The 17,402-nt window shown below is 43.4% G+C and overlaps 2 protein-coding genes across 2 annotated transcripts in view; both read right to left on the bottom strand.

Moving 5' to 3' along the window:
- LOC140470642 (uncharacterized) overlaps positions 1 to 10,533 on the bottom strand; it is a 52,609-nt gene extending 42,076 nt beyond the window's left edge. The window contains exons 1-2 of the mRNA XM_072566678.1: positions 10,148 to 10,533; positions 3,560 to 3,566 (exon numbers count right to left, since the gene is read on the bottom strand). Coding sequence (XP_072422779.1) covers positions 3,560 to 3,566; positions 10,148 to 10,533 — 393 coding nt within the window. The remainder of the gene's footprint in view (positions 1 to 3,559; positions 3,567 to 10,147) is intronic.
- A 634-nt stretch (positions 10,534 to 11,167) lies between these two features.
- On the bottom strand, positions 11,168 to 12,062 carry LOC140471011 (histone H2B 1/2-like). The gene has a single exon (XM_072566919.1). The coding sequence runs from the start codon at positions 12,050 to 12,052 to the stop codon at positions 11,675 to 11,677; it is 378 nt and encodes a 125-aa protein (XP_072423020.1). The 5' UTR covers positions 12,053 to 12,062; the 3' UTR covers positions 11,168 to 11,674.
- Positions 12,063 to 17,402: the final 5,340 nt, after the last annotated feature.

Here is a 17,402-nt window from a genome sequence, read left to right as displayed (position 1 = left end):
GCTGGGGGAGGGTCTCACGCATGCGCTCCTCTGGACAGGAACAGTCAACTTTGGGGAGAAAAAGTTCAGTGCCAGATACAGTTGGGGCTGGAGTGAGCTGGATGATCAAAGACATTGCCCTGCTCTGTCTGTCACTCAGTTTCCTGTGAAGAGTAGAGAAGTTTGGTAGGAGTAGTGGACAAACTCTCAGCTCTGGGAATACAATGTGTCCTTGCTAATGATATTGTTGATTCACTGGTAGGAGTGCTGCCTACTGTGGTTGAAAAGCCAGTGAAAACTCAGGCAACTGAATTATTGCTGGACATATATCCCAGGAATCTTCCTGACTGTGTGGTGAAAAAGTCACCAGCTGAAACAGGAGAGATCAAAGAGTACAGATAAGAAAGTTGAAGTGAAATTAGCAGAGACCCTGGTTGATCAGATGGTTGAGACAAACCGGGAAGAGATAGATGACAAAGCAGACATCTTTAGCTGAGATAAATAAACCAAGTTACAGAAGAAAGGTGAAAATTTAAAGCAATTGTACCAAAAAGCCAACATAGAAAAAGAATCCGAATATATCCCTGCATATTATTTTAAAAATGATGTCTTAATGAAGAAATAAAGACCATCACATATTCAGGCTGATGAGAAATGGGCAGAACTGTATGAAGTTGTATTGCCAGTTGGTTATAGAAGGGAGGTGTTGTGAGTAGCGCATGGGCGACCACTAGGAGGTCATTTAAGAGTGAGAAAAACTCAGACTTTTGCAGAGACTGTTTGGAAATCACATTATTTAATTGTCGTCTCTGTCTGTGATGACCATTCAGTAAAAGATTAATGCTGTCCTTCTCAGTCACAGATAAACTCCGTGTAAATGTGCTTCATCTGGGTTGGAGGATTTGAGTTAGTGGTAGAGGCTGAATAGGCTGGAGCTGTTTTCCCTGGAGAGGGACCTTTATAAAATCATGGATAAATGGTGGAGGCTGGTACAATTACAATATTTAAAAGGCACCTGAATGGGTATGTGAATAGGAAGGGTTTAGAGGGATATGGGCCATGTGCTGGGAAATGGGACTAAATTTAGTTTAGGATCTCTGACCAGCATGGATGAATTGGACCGAAGGGTCTGTTTCCGTGCTGTACATCTCTGTGACTTGATGACTGTGAATAATGACACTTATTGGAAATGGGGTGATGTGCACTGAGAATGGAGAGAGAGAAACTGTTAATGAGCACAGTTTCCCTCCATCTCTGTACTTAGTAGCTACCTCCTGGATGGTTGTTGAGACTATGTAACAGAATGATCTATTTGTTTATCTACATTGTAAAAAATGTTATCATTAAAATGCAGATTATAATGCTGTTCCTGAGTGTCTATTTTGGATGAGGATTCAGTTTATCTATCTTCAAAACTGGTGTAAGTGTAAATGTCAATGGACTACATACCTGCTGTTTCCTCGAGGCAGCTGGTCACACTTCCCTTTAAACTGAGGAAGTATCACAGTGTCTTAGTCCCTCAGGTATTTGTCTGGAGGAAGATAGAGAGACATCACCTGTAAATCAACATGAGGCGAGTCTGGCAATATTGATCAATGTCACATTCATTGCATATTCGTTCGGATAAGCCAGCAACTTAACCAGAACCACGGATCTGATTCCATTGATGCACTGAGCTGCTCTTTGTCTGGAGATTGTGTTTGTTTCTCATATGATTCGATACCAACTGAGTGAGATGGAGAAACTGAGCAACAACTGCACAGCTCCATGAATGGGACTACTCACCACCGGAATGCTCACACAGTTCAATATGAAACTCCCAATACTCGACTTGTTGGAGAGAGAAAAAACGGTGTTGTACCTTATTTTTTTCCAAGACCCACTCCTTTTAAAAGACCCATTGCTCCAGTCGGTCTGCGATTCCGATATTGACTGCACAATCTCAACAAACAGGGGGAAACAATGACATCTCAGAGTTCAGAGGATTGTAAACCCCAAGAATGTCCCACAGCAGCTTCTTCCCGCTCTGCCTCCCTCAGCAGGCCCACACACAGCCCGAGAAAGGCCTCTCTCTTCCCCCCAGCCCACTCACTCCAAGTTCCGGGACCAGTTCCTGCTCCGCTCGGCCTCTTACAAACAGCCCCCGGTTCTCCCTGAACTCACCCCGAATCAATCCCGCTCTCGGAGCCCCCTCTGTGTCCCAGGCTCCCATCCCGATGTGCTGCTGGAAGGAGCCTGCTGTTCCCTCCCTTCCCTGGGCGCTGATCTCTCCATTGCGGTCTGTTTCAAACAAACCTCTTGTACTCACTGAGTAAATGCTCCTCAATGGCAGCGCTGGGGGAGGGCCTCACGCATGCGCTCCTCTACTCGGGAACAGTCTGCGCTGGAGGAGTGACGGCATCACGCATGCGCTGCCTTTCCCAATGATTCCCAGAAACAAACATCAATTGGTCATTTTCCCCAATTCCCTTTTCTCCCAGTTTGACCAAAGGAACTGGGGCTGTGGGGGAAAGGGCAGAGAAGGTTTCAAGCTGGGACATTGCCCCTTTAGGAAGCTCCAATGGACCCCATTCCCGGGTCATGTTAATAACTCCTCCCTCCGGCTCTCTCACAATCTGATCAGGGGGCGGAGACACTGGCGGCCACTCGGCCCATCCCCTGTGCTCCCCCATTCAATAACATCACGTCTGATCTTATGTTAACTGTGGTATGTAATCCTGCTGACCCTCATCCACAAATATTAATTCCTTTAAGAAAGTAACATAAGTGGAAAATAGTAACACAAATGAAATAAGTGGAACGCTCTTACTAAGGCAGAGTGTAACTGTAGGAGAGAGTCTTGCATCACAGTGTTCGTCCCTGTTTCTGGTTCAGGAGACGTGTGCAAAAATCAGACCTGGAGCAGGGGTGCGCAATAATCTCTCTAGGCCTCGATTGAGTTTATCGTGGACAACAGATGTCAGTGTGAGGCACGCTGCAGACAGAAACCTTGTGATGTATTGTATACTTTTGTTTATTCACTCTGGGGATGTGGACGTCGCTGGCTGAGCCTCACATTTATTCCCCTTTGAGAAGGCGGTGGTGATCCACCTTCTGGAACAGCTTTTGTCCATGTCTTGCCCAGAATGCCATGAACAGGTGATTCCAGCACCTTGATCCGGTGACAGTGTAGGAAAGGGTGTTATTATGGTGTGTGGCTCAGAGAGAAACTTGCCCTCTATCAAGCTGATGTCTCCCTACATCAACTGCATTTAACTTTTCAGATGGAGGTTGCCCTGAGTTTGGAAAGGTTTACAATTTACACAACTTTAGTATTACATTTGTAAACTTAACAAAACTTTAGGGTTCTGTGAGATATTATTTGATGCCAAGAACAGGCATACAAATTGGGAAGAAAATAAACAGACAGACCTAAAGCCTGGGAATAGTTCAGAATTCAGGGCAGAGGAGATGACCTGGGGGTTGCAGTCAGAGAGAAACTCACTGAGATCTTTGTGGAGAGAGGAGGAGAACTTCTTCAAGGTGGGCATCCTTACAATAGGATTCGCAGTAAGGTTAAAATCAACTTTGTAGACTTCACCAGCTTCCTCATTCCCTCCCCCCACCTTACACCAGTTCCAACCTGCCAACTCAGCAGCATCCTCATGACCTGTCCTACCTGCCAATCTTCCTTCACATCTATCCGCTCCACCCTCCTCTCTGACTTATCACCTTCATCCCCACCTCCATCCACCTATTACACTCTTAGCTACCTTCTCCCCAGCCCCACCTCGCTCCCATTTATCACTCCACCATGAAGGCTCCCAACCTCATTCCTGATGAAGGGCTTTTGCCCAAAACATCGATTTTCCTGTTTCTCAGATGCTGCCTGACCTGCTGTGCTTTTCCAGCACCACTCTAATCTTGACTCAGATCTCCACCATCTGCAGTCCTCACTTTTGCCACAATTTAAAATTCAGCAAACGATGCGATAAAGGGAATTGATTAAGTAAGAGAAAATGAGGACTGGATTAAGATTGCAGTTTTGAAAAAGAAACTAACTGGTAAAGTATTGCTAAATGTGTAAAGAAGAAATGGAAGAAAACATGGGTTGGTGAACACAAAGATGGGTCACTTATGATCAAAAAGAGGCAATCCATAATAGGGAGCAAAAATGGCTATCCACCCAAATACATAACTGTTGTTCTCTCACCACAAAGGATGACACAGATGATGCACCAGGAATTTTGGGGAACACAGAGTTCAGTGAGAGGGAAAAACTGAAACAAATCAGTATTGTTTGGAAAATTGTGTTGGGACAATGGATAGGATTGAAGCTGAGAAACAGCAGGGCCTGGTCATCCACATCCCAGTATACTCAACATAGTGGTCACAGAAATAGAGAATGGTTATGTTCCAAGATTCCATAGACATTGCAATATTTCCACAGATTGTGGGTTAGCTAATGTAACCAATCTATTTGAAAAGCAAGTTAGAGATAATCAGGGAATTATAGGCCACTCAGCCTGTAGGAAATAAATACTTGCATAGTGTCTGCAAAAAAAAAAGATTGGGACCAAACAAAATCAGCATGGATTTGAAATGCCTGTTCCTGTATCATAATGTTCTATGTTCTCAGCTTAGCAAATCTGCTGGAGTAGAGGTGATAAGCAGATGGTGTCATGTGGATGTTTCTTTTGACAAAATCTCACATAAAACAAAATAAAGAACATGGTGTTGAGATGGATTTTAAAAACTGGTTGGCTGAAAGAAAACACGTAGAGGGAATAAATGGATCATTTTTTCGATGGCAGGCAGTGACTAGGAGTCATGGCAAGAATCATGATTAGAATCCTACTCTTCACAATATAGTCACAATGATTTAGAAGGAGAAACTAAATGTAATATCTCCAGATTGACAAATGGCATAAAACTGGGTTGGATGGTGAGCTGTGAAAGATTAGATTAGATTACAGTGTGGAAACAGGCCCTTCAGCCCAACAAATCCACACCGATGCGCAACCCACCCATACCCCTACATTTACCCCTTACCTAACACTACGGGCAATTTAGCATGGCCAATTCACCTGACCTGCACAGCTTTGGACTGTGGGAGGAAACCGGAGCACCCGGAGGAAACCCACGCAGATACGGGGAGAACGTATAAACTCCACACAGTCAGTCACATGAGGCGGGAATTGAACCCGGGTCTCTGGCGTTGTGAGGCAGCAGTGCTACCCACTGTGCCACCGTGCCACCCACTAGATGCATTGTGATTGTGTTGAGGAGAAGTCAATGGGCAAAAGCAATATAATGTGGATAAATGAAACAGGCCCTTCAGTGTTGTTTGGGAAAATGTGTTGGGACAATGGATACGATTGAAGCTGAGAAACAGCAGGGCCTGGTCATCCACATCCCAGAGTACTTAACATAGTGGTCACAGAAATAGTAAATGGTCATGTTCCAAGATACCATAGACATTGCAATATTTCCACAGATTGTGTGTTAGCCAATCTATTTGAAAAGTAAGTTAGAGATACTCTGGGTATTATAGGCCACTCCGCTTGCGAGAAAAAAAACTTGCAGAATGTCTGCGAAAAAAAGATTGGGACCAAACAAAGTCAGCATGGATTTGAATTGTCTGTTCCTGTGTCATAATGTTCTATGTTCTCAGCTTGCAAATCAGCTGGAGTTCAGCCCAACTAGTCCACGCCGACCCTCTGAAGAGTAATCCATCCAGATCAGTTTCCCTCTGACTAATGCATCTAACACTATGGGCAATTTACCATGTCCAATTCACCTGACCTGCACATCTTTGGAATGTGGGTGGAAACCAGAGCACAGACTGGGATTGAACCTTGGACCCTGGTGCTGTGAGGCACCAGTGCTAACCACTGAGCGACTGTGCTGGCCTATAGTTAGCTGTGAAAGAAGATGTATTGTGATTGTGTTGAGGAGAAGTCAATGGGCAAAAGCATATAACATGGATAAATGTAAGGTTTTTAGTAAGCACAGTCAGAGTTGATAAAAATGAAACTGGAAAAGCACAACATCAGAGGAGCAGCAAAGTCAATGTTTTATTTGCAAATACAAATAAATCATATATTTGACATAGACAACTGGGGCGAAATGCATCTCTTGAACAGTATGCAAAAAGTAAGGGCATTCTTGAGAGGGAGATTAGGAAATCAAAAATCATATGAGATAGTCTTGGCAGATAAGGTTATACATAATTCAAAGAAATTCTACAAGTTCATTCAAAGCAAGTTAACCATGAGGGAGAGAAAGAGAGTAGCATACCTTAAAGATCAAAGAGGTAGTTGATGTTGTTGTTGGAGCCTTTTCCCCTGAAAAGGAAGACAAACTCAGGAGGCCGGCAGAACTCAGGCAAATGGAGGTTTACTCATGCAAAACCCAGTTAAAGCAGGGACAAAGGATCCTCTCCAGAGACCAGCCCTGAAAGGGAGATCATGACACACACTGAATTTATAACATAAAGCAGTACTTTCATAAATTTGCTGATAACAATCGCATACAACGTGATCACTATGATCCTCCCTCATACTTCGTAAGCTCAATCTTATAAAACACCGAATCAATGACAGGCATTCCTTTAACAGGCCTCAGCTTCCCATGACCTCATGGTATTGAACAGATACTTTAATCACTCATCTGTGCCATCTTTCTATGCATCCTCCTCATTCACATTCCAAAGTTAATTGCTAGACTCCTTCAGGCCTCTCGGGTTGGCTTTTTCTGTGATTCAGTTTGAGTTCTGTTATTCATTGTATCTCATGTGCTTTCTTTATGAAATTCTGTTTTTCCTCTCATATTCCCCATTGTTCTAATTATGTGTGTTAAAAATACCAAAGACATTTAGTTGCTATAAGATTTGTAAGAATGCTTTCTGTTCTGGTTAGTTAGGTTTAGGTCTGTTTTCAAAGACTTCCAGCATAGATACATGGAACCAAAACATTTATGCCTATGTGTGAAACTTAGTAAGTTTTCAGAAGTACCCTCATTTGCCCTGGACAAAATAGATTACTCACAGCCATTAATGACAATGTCCTAAGGGGAGACATTTGTCAGCCATTTTGTGGGAGCAGACATGGGCCATTTTGTTACCAGCAGATCCGGTTCGCCTCTGCAGTTCTGTTTGAATTTCAGAAGATGCGAGAGGCAAAAAAAAAAGAATTTTCCCATCAGTTTTTACTGGGAAGCAGGCAAACTCAGGAAAATGAATATTGATGTTTTGAAAAGAGTTCACATTACAGAAGAGGAAATGCTGGAGGTCTTTGAACACAAAGTTGGATAATCTCAGAGACCTGATCTAGTGTATCCCAGGACATTGTGGTAAGTTAAGGAGGATATTGTGTTGCCCCTTGCAGAAATATTTGTATCATCTGTAACTATGGTGAGGTGCTGGATGATCGGATATTGGGTAATATTTTGCCATTACTTTAAGAAGGGATGTAAGGAGAAGCCTGGGAAGTATAGACCCGTGAGTCTGACTTGTGTGATGGGTACATTGTTGGAGGTGATTCCGAAAGATAGGATTCAAATGTATGGTTTGGGGAGGAGTGGTAGGAGAGGGCAAGGAATAATTAGGAATTGTCAGGATTGTTTTGTAGAAGGAAACTATGTTTCCCAAAGTTGATTGAGATTGTTGAGGGAGTATCCAAGAAGATTGAGGGCACTGTGGTAAACATTATTGACTTGAAGTCTGGTAAAGCCTTTTACAAGATTCTGCGTGGTAGACTAAATAGCAAGGTTAGATTACATGGGATTCAGGTTGAGTGTGCCAATTGAATATAAAATTGGCATAACAGCAGGAGATGGACAGTTGCTTATTAGACTAGATGCAAGTTACCAATGATGTTCCACCCCATCAGTGCTGGGTCCACTTTTGTTTGTTTTTTATGTAAATGATTTAGATGAGAATACAGAAGGTATGGTTAGTAATTTTCCAGCTGTCATCAAAATTGCTGGTATAGTGGACAGTGAAGGCTATCTCAGATTAGAAACAAATCTTGATTAAATCAGTCAATGGTGTGAGGAATGGCAGATGGAGTTATTAAGGCATTGCATATTTATAAAACAAACAAGGGTAGGACTTATACAAATAGGGCCTTGGGTAATGCTGTTGAACAGAGAGACCTAGTTGGCCAGCTGCATATTTTTGAAGTGTGCTTCACATGTCGACAATGTGGTGAAGAAAACATCTAGCGTGCTTGCCTTCATTGCTCAGCCCTTGGAGTACAGGAGTTGGAAGGTCATATTGAGGTTGTACAGGATGTTGATGAATCCTATTCTGGATTACCATATTAAGTTCTGGTCACCCTGTTATCAAAAGTATACTATTGAGCTGGAATGGGTTCAGAAAAGATTTGCTAGGATGTTGATGGGAATGAAAGATTCCATTTTAAGAATAGGCTGGGACTTCTGTTCTCTGGAGCCTAAGATCTTGATGGGTGATAGAGTTTTGACAATCATGGGGGCTAAAGGTAAAGGTAACGGTAGGTATCTTTTTCTATGGTAAGAGACTGCAAGACTAAGAGACACATTGTTAAGGTAATAGGAAAAATATTTTAAAATAAGTTTTTTTTTTAAAACAGTATTGATTGTGTGGAAAGTTAAAAATCACACAACACCAGGTTATAATCCAAGAGATTTAGTGTGCTTCCAATTAAACCTGTTGGACTATAACCTGGTGTTGTGTGATTTTTAACTTTGTACACCCCAGTCCAACACCGGCCTCTCCAAATCATAGATTGTGTGGAATTAACTTTGAAAGGGGGTAATGCACGTGGGCACAGTCACAATGTTGAAAAGACATTTGGATAAGTATATCACTGTTGTGATTTTGGAGGGTAATGGGCCAAGAACAGGCAAGTGGGACTCATCTCGTTTGAGATTATATTGGGTATGGACTGGTTGGACAGAAGGATCTGTTTCTGTGCTATTTGACTGACCCTTGCAGTGAGACAACTGTTCTGGTTTGATCCCAGTTCATTTTGAAACCTTCTAAACGACAGCAGAAAGTCCCATTCAGAGCACTGTGCAGTCAAACAACACCCTCGGTGTATGGGAAATTTAACTGTAAAATGAATCTATCCGTGGAATTCAAAGATAGGGCACTTCTGTTTGACAGAGGTGGGTATTACAGATGCTGGAGATTGGAGTGGTGCTTCAAAGGTACAGCAGTTCAGGCAGCATCCGAGAAGCAGAAAAATCGATGTTTCGGGCAAAAGCCTTTCCTGATGAAGGGCTTTTACCCAAAATCTCGATTCTCCTGCTCCTCGGATGCTGCCTGACCTGCTGCGCTTTTCCAGCACCACTCTAATGTTGACTCACTTCTTCTGTTTGCCAGAGATCAAAATCAGGGTCATACCTCACAAGGGCGGGTAGCTCCCGAAAATGGTCCCGTATTAAACAGCAAACTTGACCAACTCGAAAAAGCTGAAAAATGACTGTTGCCTCCATTATCATCCCTGTCTCCGGCCAGGGAAAGGACCCTACACAGGAACTCATCCAAGAATAAGACACGGAGGAATAAGACGATAATTAAACATCTACAAGCAATAAAAATAATGTACTCCGAGCACTCTTAAAATTGCGTTGTATCAATATTCCAATGATAAACTTTTCACGCTACGGCTCAAACGGTGAACGGCCATGAGGAAAGGTTTCATATTTAGATTAGATTACATGACATTACAGTGTGGAAACAGGCCCTTCGGGCCAACAAGTCCACACCGACCCGCCGAAGCGCAACCCACCCATACCTCCACATCTACATCTACCCCTTACCTAACACTATGGGCAATTTAGCATGGGCAATTCACCTGACCTGCACATCTTTGGACTGTGGGAGGAAACCGGAGCACCCGGAGGAAATCCACGCAGACACGGGGAGAATGTGCAAACTCCACACAGTCAGTCGCCTGAGGCAGGAATTGAACCCGGATCTCTGTCGCTGTGAGGCAGCAGTGCTAACCATTGTGCCACCCCATATTAGATCACACACAGTGACAGTACAGTATCGAATAAGGCAGTTAAAGGATATCGATATCAGTTAAAGGAAGGTAATTCAATCCGACAGACGGGAGTGTTCAGCTCCTTTCACAGATGCTGTGACTGGCTCTTAAAAGAGCCTTTGGGTTGTCAGATTCAACAATACTCTCTTCACTTTTTAGCGGCTCCCGCAGCGGCGGTTTTCTTGGGCAGCAGCACGGCCTGGATATTAGGCAGCACCCCGCCCTGAGCGATGGTCACCCCTCCCAGCAGCTTGTTGAGCTCCTCGTCGTTGCGCACGGCCAGCTGTAGGTGCCTGGGGATGATACGGGTCTTCTTGTTGTCCCGGGCCGCGTTACCAGCCAGCTCCAGGATTTCAGCCGTCAGATACTCCATCACCGCAGCCAGATAGACCGGCGCTCCGGCACCCACACGGTCAGCATAGTGACCCTTTCTCAGGAGCCTGTGAACACGGCCCACCGGGAACTGCAGGCCAGCCCGGGACGACCGAGACTTCGCCTTGGCGCGACCTTTCCCACTGCCCTTTCCTCTCCCAGTCATGGTCACAATCTCACAGACACTTTCAGAGAGAATACTACACCCCGCCCACATCGCGGCCTCTTATACCTTCGGGAGGGATGGTGGGGCGGCCGTTTCTGATTGGTCCCATTGTTCAGCCCCTCCTAATGTTGTTTCAATTCCCAATCCGATATCTGCCTCATTCCCCAATCCGGAGAGGGCACGGGGAGGGGGGCGGAAAGTACCGGCGCTAAATCATCAACCGCTTATTTCCAATTTGAAAAGCCCGCCAATATATACCGAAAAGTCAGCATTTTAAACACAGAAGAATACACAAATACTGGAGATAATTTACTTCTACATGAAAAGTGGGCCCTTTACATTAACTCTCTACCTCATTCCCTAACCTACTGGAACTTGTCCATTTCTGATCTTGAATTGGGATTTTCCAAACATTAAACATAAGCGGACCCCAAAAAAGGCGCCAAACTCTGCAACTAATCATTTCCTTCACATTTCAACAGCGCCCCGATATACTGATACAACATGAGAATACGTTCTCCCGAGTCAGTGCATTCGTAGTGAACACGATCGTTCGAGAATTTTTTAAAGTTACCCTCCCTATTGCACACTATCATAGATCGGTACAAAAAATAACCTCCACATTCCCTCCACCACTTTTGCAGCTGTTCTAGTTTTATTGGCAAGGCTCTGCATCCGGACAACACCCGTGCGGAAATTTGGAAATTAAAAATAAATAAAGTAAAATCGGACTCAGAGGGAAACTTTTTTTTCTGTTTGCCGGTCGGTGCTAGGGGGTACTTGGTTTGATGGGGATGAAACTCAGGGTTCATGCCCCACCGGGGTTTGTAGCTCCAGAACTGATCGATTAACAGAGTAACGAGGACACATACAATCAGCTGAAAAATGACAGTGACGTTTAACATGATCTCTCTCCCCAGGCAGGGACTACAGGAGAGAGACATGAACGTATCAGAGAATAAGGCGCGGACCGGGTCAGCGATCACTCAATACTTGACCGAACGTTTATAAAACACAAATCTCGTAGAAACATTAATTTAAAAAACACAAACAATGATTCAGCTGTTTCAGTGAAGTTGTGGGTGGCTCTTAAAAGAGCCTTTGGGCTGTGGATGTGTGTGTTTCAGTGCAGTGCGGTCCTTCACTTGGAGCTGGTGTACTTGGTCACCGCCTTTGTACCCTCCGACACGGCGTGCTTGGCCAGCTCCCCGGGCAGCAGCAGCCGCACGGCGGTCTGGATCTCCCGGGAGCTGATGGTGCTGCGCTTGTTGTAATGGGCCAGGCGGGAAGCCTCCCCCGCGATACGCTCGAAAATATCTTTGACGAACGAGTTCATGATGCTCATGGCCTTGGAGGAGATGCCGGTGTCGGGGTGAACCTGCTTCATCACTTTGTAGATGTAGATGCAATAACTTTCTTTCCTGGTCCGCTTCCTCCTCTTGCCGCCTTTCGCTGGCGCCCTCTTCACCGCTTTCTTCGCGCCCTTCTTGGCAACTTGACTCTTCTTTTCCTCAGCCATAGTGACACTCACTGTCAGACACAGAATAAGGGAAAGAGGGCTCGGAGCTCGCTCTTTATAGACTGACGGCGTCATCAATGCTAATGAGGGATTGGGGATATCCTGATTGCTGATTGGCTACTTTGTAGGCATGAAATCTTCTCTTTGATTGGTTAATTTGGTCTGATCCTGACAGATCCACAATAGCATCAAAAACACAAACTGAAATTTTGTGAAGGGATCAAATTCCGAGCTCACTCTAAAATGTGAGATTCTAATTGTAATGTATTCTGCATCTTTAGATAATGGTTTTCTTTTCTCTTCCATTTTAAAATGGCATCACATTTGTTGTCAAGTGAGAAAATGCACTGCAATCTGACAGGGAGTGGGTTTTACTCTGGAAATAATGGAACTACTTGACAATTGCATTGTGTCGGAGGAAAATGGGAGTTAAGGAATATTCTATTTTGCTTTTGTTTCTTGCTGCACATTCTCTGAAAATGAAGGACATCCTACCATCATCTACTCTGTAAACTCCCTTCACTTATCTATTCGCCAATTCTTCAAATCTCCAATGGGTATCAGCCAAGGTATTCATACATTACTCAGAATTGCTGCCAGCGTGTGTATCATTGTCAGTTCTACTCTGATTACCTCAATGACTAAAGGGAACTGATGTACTGTGACCTGTGTCTTTTGCTTTCTGCTGACAACATGAATTTTATTCTCTGTCTGTTCAGCTCCTCAATCAGTGTCAGCAGTGTCCTGCCAATATTTCAGTTCCTAAAATCTTACTTTGCACTACATTAGAATAGATATTATTTGGTCCATTTCAGTTTCTAGCAGGATTTTTTTTCATTATGAACTTTGCTATGGGGATTTTCTCTGAAATTTATTTGGTCACAAGTCATTTGTTCTCATTCTGAACTGGTCACTTATTGAAGGTTATTTTGAACATGGTACTTGTGCGAATTTTACAATCTCATGTTATTTGTTTTATCACTATTATACTGTGAATGATATTTTGTTCAGAATTTCAGATTGGTTAAGGGTTAGTTTACCTCTCGTTCGTGGCTGTGTAAAACGGGAATGCGGGTTTTGATCTGCCCATGTGAATTTTCAGGAGGTGAATGATTATTACTCTCTCACAATCTGTCCCTGTCAGTTTCTGATATCTGAACGTGTGAGTGTAGTCATCAATCTGTATCTGTCAGTGATTCCGTTCGTACAATTATCGCTCAATTCCAAAAGGCCGCTGTTGTGAGAATGTGTAAGTCATTACCACTGCAGTGCCTATCAGTCTTTCCTATGAGAATGTTTGCTGTACATCTCTATGACTCTATGCTCAATTAGTTTGCCTGTAATTATCAGTCTAGCCATATCAGTCTCTGCTATGTGAATGTAGGACTGCTTTTATCAGTACTACCTTGTCAGTTTCTGTGTTGGGAATATGTCAACGTAGTTATCAACCTGTTCCTGTCAGCTTCTGCTTTGTGAGTATATCAGTTTATTTAAACTATTCCACAGAGGTTGTGATGTGCCAATATTGCAGGATGGTTATCAATCTGTACCTCTGTCCTTCCACAGTCATTTTGTTTGTGTAATTATCAGTCTATCCTCAAGGTCTCTGCTGTAAGAATGTGTAATTGTAGTTATCAATTTGTCCCTGTCAGCGTTTGCTCTGTGAATGTGAATTTTTCTGTGAATTTACTAATTGGTCCCTGACAGTTTCTGCCATGTAAATGAGCGTTTTGCTGTTTGATTCTGCTATGTTAATGTTTGACTAGCATAACCAATCTGCACCTGTCAGTTTCTGCTCAATGAATATGTCTGTGTAATTATCAGTCTCCCCTATCAGTGGCAGTCCACTTTTTCCTGCTAAGAAATGCTTCCATCTTTTTTCATCAAAGTCGTAATGACAACTTGGCAATGAGGTTCTGTCATCCCGCCATATATGTAATTTACCAAGTAGATGGCTGCAATAATAAGCTTCATCTAAACAGTCTGTAATTTTTGTTCTTAACATTTATCCAAAAACAATAGACGCAAGGTCGCCTTCTCAAACATGAAGTATTTCTGTTAATGAGTCTTCAGGTTTCTGTAAAGATACCCAATAGGCCTCAAACTGTTTGTCTAGTGGCTCGGTGTTTCTGCCTTAAAATTGCTCTTCAAGAACAAAAGGACAAAATAAACCTCTTCAAGCCACAATATCATCACACAGTGTCCATCTCTCACTTCCTGCATTGTGAATATGAAAATTCCTTTATCAACCTGTACCTGTCCATTCTTGCCAAATGAACATGTAAATGTTGTCATTAATTGTCCTTGTCAGTTATTGCAATTTAAGCATGTGACTGTCATTATAAATCTACCCCCTCAGTTTCTGCTGTGTGAATGTGAGTTTAGTTATCAACCTGTATCTTTCAGTTTCTGCAAGGTGTAAAAGTGTGAGTGTCAATATATGGCTGACAGATTTTGTTCTGTGAATAATTATCAAAGTGTACCTGTCAGTTCATGTTCTGTGAAATGGGAGCGTTATCAAAGGAAGGACAGAAAGGGAGGCAAGAGAGGAGGGGGAGTGGCATTTTTGAAAAGGGATAGCATTACAGCGGTGCTGCGGGAGGATATTTCTGGAAATACTTCCAGGGATGTTATTTGGGTGGAACTGAGAAATAAGAAAGGGATGTTCACCTTACTGGGATTGTATTATACACCACCTAATAGTCAGAGGGAAATTGAGAAACAAACTTTTAAGGATATCTCAGCTATCTGTAAGAATAATAGGGTGGTTATGGTCGGGGATTTTAACTTTCCAAACATAGACTGGGACTGCCATAATGTTAAGGGAGAGGAATTTGTGAAGTGTGTACAAGAAAATTTTCTGATTCAGTACGTGGATGTACCTACTACAGAAGGTGCAAAGCTTGACCTATTCTTGGGAAGTAAGGCAGGGCCGGTGACTGAGGTGTCAGTGAGAGAGCACTTTGGGGCCAGCAACCATAATTCCATTAGATTTAAAATAGTGATGGAAAAGGATAGACCAGATCTAAAAGTTGAAGTTCTCAATTAGAGAAAGGCCAACATTGACGGTACTAGGCAAGAACTTTCAAAAGCTGATTGGGGACAGATGTTTGCAGGTAAGGGGACAGCTGGAAAATGGGAACCCTTCAGAAATGAGATAACGAGATTCCAGAGAAAGTATATTCCTGTTAGGGTGAAAGGAAAGGCTGGTAGGTATAGGGAATGCTGGATGACAAAAGAAATTGAGGGTTTGGTTAAGAAAAAGGAGGAAGCATATGTAAGGTAACACACGATAGATCATGTGAATCCTTAGAAGAGTATAAAGGCAGTAGGAGTATACTTATGAGGGAAATCAGGAGGGCAAAAAGGGGACATGAGATAGCTTTGGGAAATAGGAGTAAGGAGAATCCAAAGGGGTTTTAGGACAAACATTAAGAACATTAAGGACAAAAGGGTAAGTAGGGAGAGAATAGGGACCCTCAAAGATCTGCAAGGCGGCCTTTGTGTGGAGCCACAGAAAATGGAGGAGGATACTAAATGAGTATTTTACATCAGTATTTACTGTGGAAAAGGACATGGAAGATATAGAATGTAGGGAAATAAATGGTAACATCTTGAAAAATGTCCACATTATAGAGGAGGAAGTGCTGGATATCTTGAAATGCATAAAGGTAGATAAATACACAGAACCTGATCAGGTGTACCCTAGAAATCCGTGGGAAGTTAGAGAAGTGATTGCTGGGCCTCTTGCTGAGATATTTGTATCATTGATAGTCACAAGTGTGGTGTTGGAAGACTAGAGGTTGGCTAACGTGGTGCCACTGTTTAAGAAGGCTGGTAAGGTCAAGCCAGGGAACTATGTACCAGTAAGCCTGACGTTGGTGGTGGGCAAGTTGTTGAAGGGAATCCTGAGGGAACAGAGGTAAATGTATTTTGAAAGGCAAGGACTGATTAGGGATACTCAACATGGCTTTGTGCATGGGAAATCATGTCTCACAAACTTAATTGAGTTTTTTAAAGAAGTAACAAAGAGGATTGATAAGGCAGAGCAGTAGATGTGATCTATATGGACTTCAGTAAGGCGTTCAACAAGGTTCCCCATGGGACACTGGTTAGCAGGGTTAGATTTCATGGAATACAGGGAGAACTAGCCATTTGGATACAGAACTGGCTCAAAGTAGAAGAGGGAAGGTGGTGGTGGAAGGTTGTTTTTCAGACTGGAGGCCTGTGACCAGTGGAGTGCCACAAGGATCGGTGCTGGGTCTAACAGTTTTTGTCATTTACTTTCATGCGGAAAGTCAGGAGGCATGGGATAGAGGGAAATTTGGCCAATTGGATAGAAAACTGGCTAACCGGTCAAAGTCAGAGAGTGGTGGTAGATGGTAAATATTCAGCCTGGAGCCCAGTTACAAGTGGAGTTCTGCAGGGATCAGTTCTGGGTCCTCTGCTGTTTGTAATTTTTATTAATGACTTGGATGAGGGAGTCGAAGGGTGGTCAGTAAATTTGCAGATGATACGAAGATTGGTGGAGTTGTGAACAGTGAGGAGGGCATTTGTCGTTTGCAAAGGGACTTAGATATGATGCAGAGCTGGGCTGAGGAGTGGCAGATGGAGTTCAACCCTGCCAAGTGTGAGGTTGTCCATTTTGGAAGAACAAATAAGAATGCGGAATACAGGGTTAATGGTAGGGTGCTTAGTCAGGTGGAGGAACAGAGGGATCTTGGGGTCGATGTACATAGATCTTTGAAAGTTGCCACTCAGGGGGATAGAGTTTGTAAGAAGGCCTATGGTGTATTATCGTTCATTAGCAGAGGGATTGAATTCAAGAGTCGTGAAGTGATGTTGCAGCTGTACAGGACTTTGGTTAGGCCACAGTTGGAGTACTGTGTGCAGTTCTGGTCGCCTCACTTTAGGAAAGATGTGGAAGCTTTGCAGAGGGTGCAGAGAAGATTTACCAGGATGTTGCTTGGAATGGAGAATAGGTTGTACGAGGATAGGTTGAGAGTTCTCGGCCTTTTCTCGTTGGAACGGCGAAGGATGAGGGGTGACTTGATAGAGGTTTATAAGATGATTAGAGGAATAGATAGAGTAGAGAGTCAGAAACTTTTTCCCCGGGTACAACAGAGTGTTACAAGGGGACATAAATTTAAGGTGAAGGGTGGAAGGTATAGGGGAGATGTCAGAGGTGGGTTCTTTACCCAGAGAGTGGTGGGGGCAGGGAATGCGCTGCCCGTGGGAGTGGTAGAGTCAGAATCTTTGGCGACCTTTAAGCGGCATTTGGATAGGTACATGGATGGGTGCTTAATCTAGGATAGAAGTTCAGCACAACATCGTGGGCTGAAGGGCCTGT

The sequence above is a fragment of the Chiloscyllium punctatum genome, chromosome 52 (genome assembly GCF_047496795.1).
Source record: "Chiloscyllium punctatum isolate Juve2018m chromosome 52, sChiPun1.3, whole genome shotgun sequence".
NCBI lineage: Eukaryota > Metazoa > Chordata > Chondrichthyes > Orectolobiformes > Hemiscylliidae > Chiloscyllium > Chiloscyllium punctatum.
Note: the sequence above shows the minus strand (reverse complement) of the source record. Positions and strands in the feature narration are given on the sequence as shown.

What these genes read in the sequence shown, in the direction of transcription:
- LOC140471011 (XM_072566919.1), bottom strand. Translation starts at nt 12,052, where the DNA reads ATGGCTGAGGAAAAGAAGAGTCAAGTTGCCAAGAAGGGCGCGAAGAAA.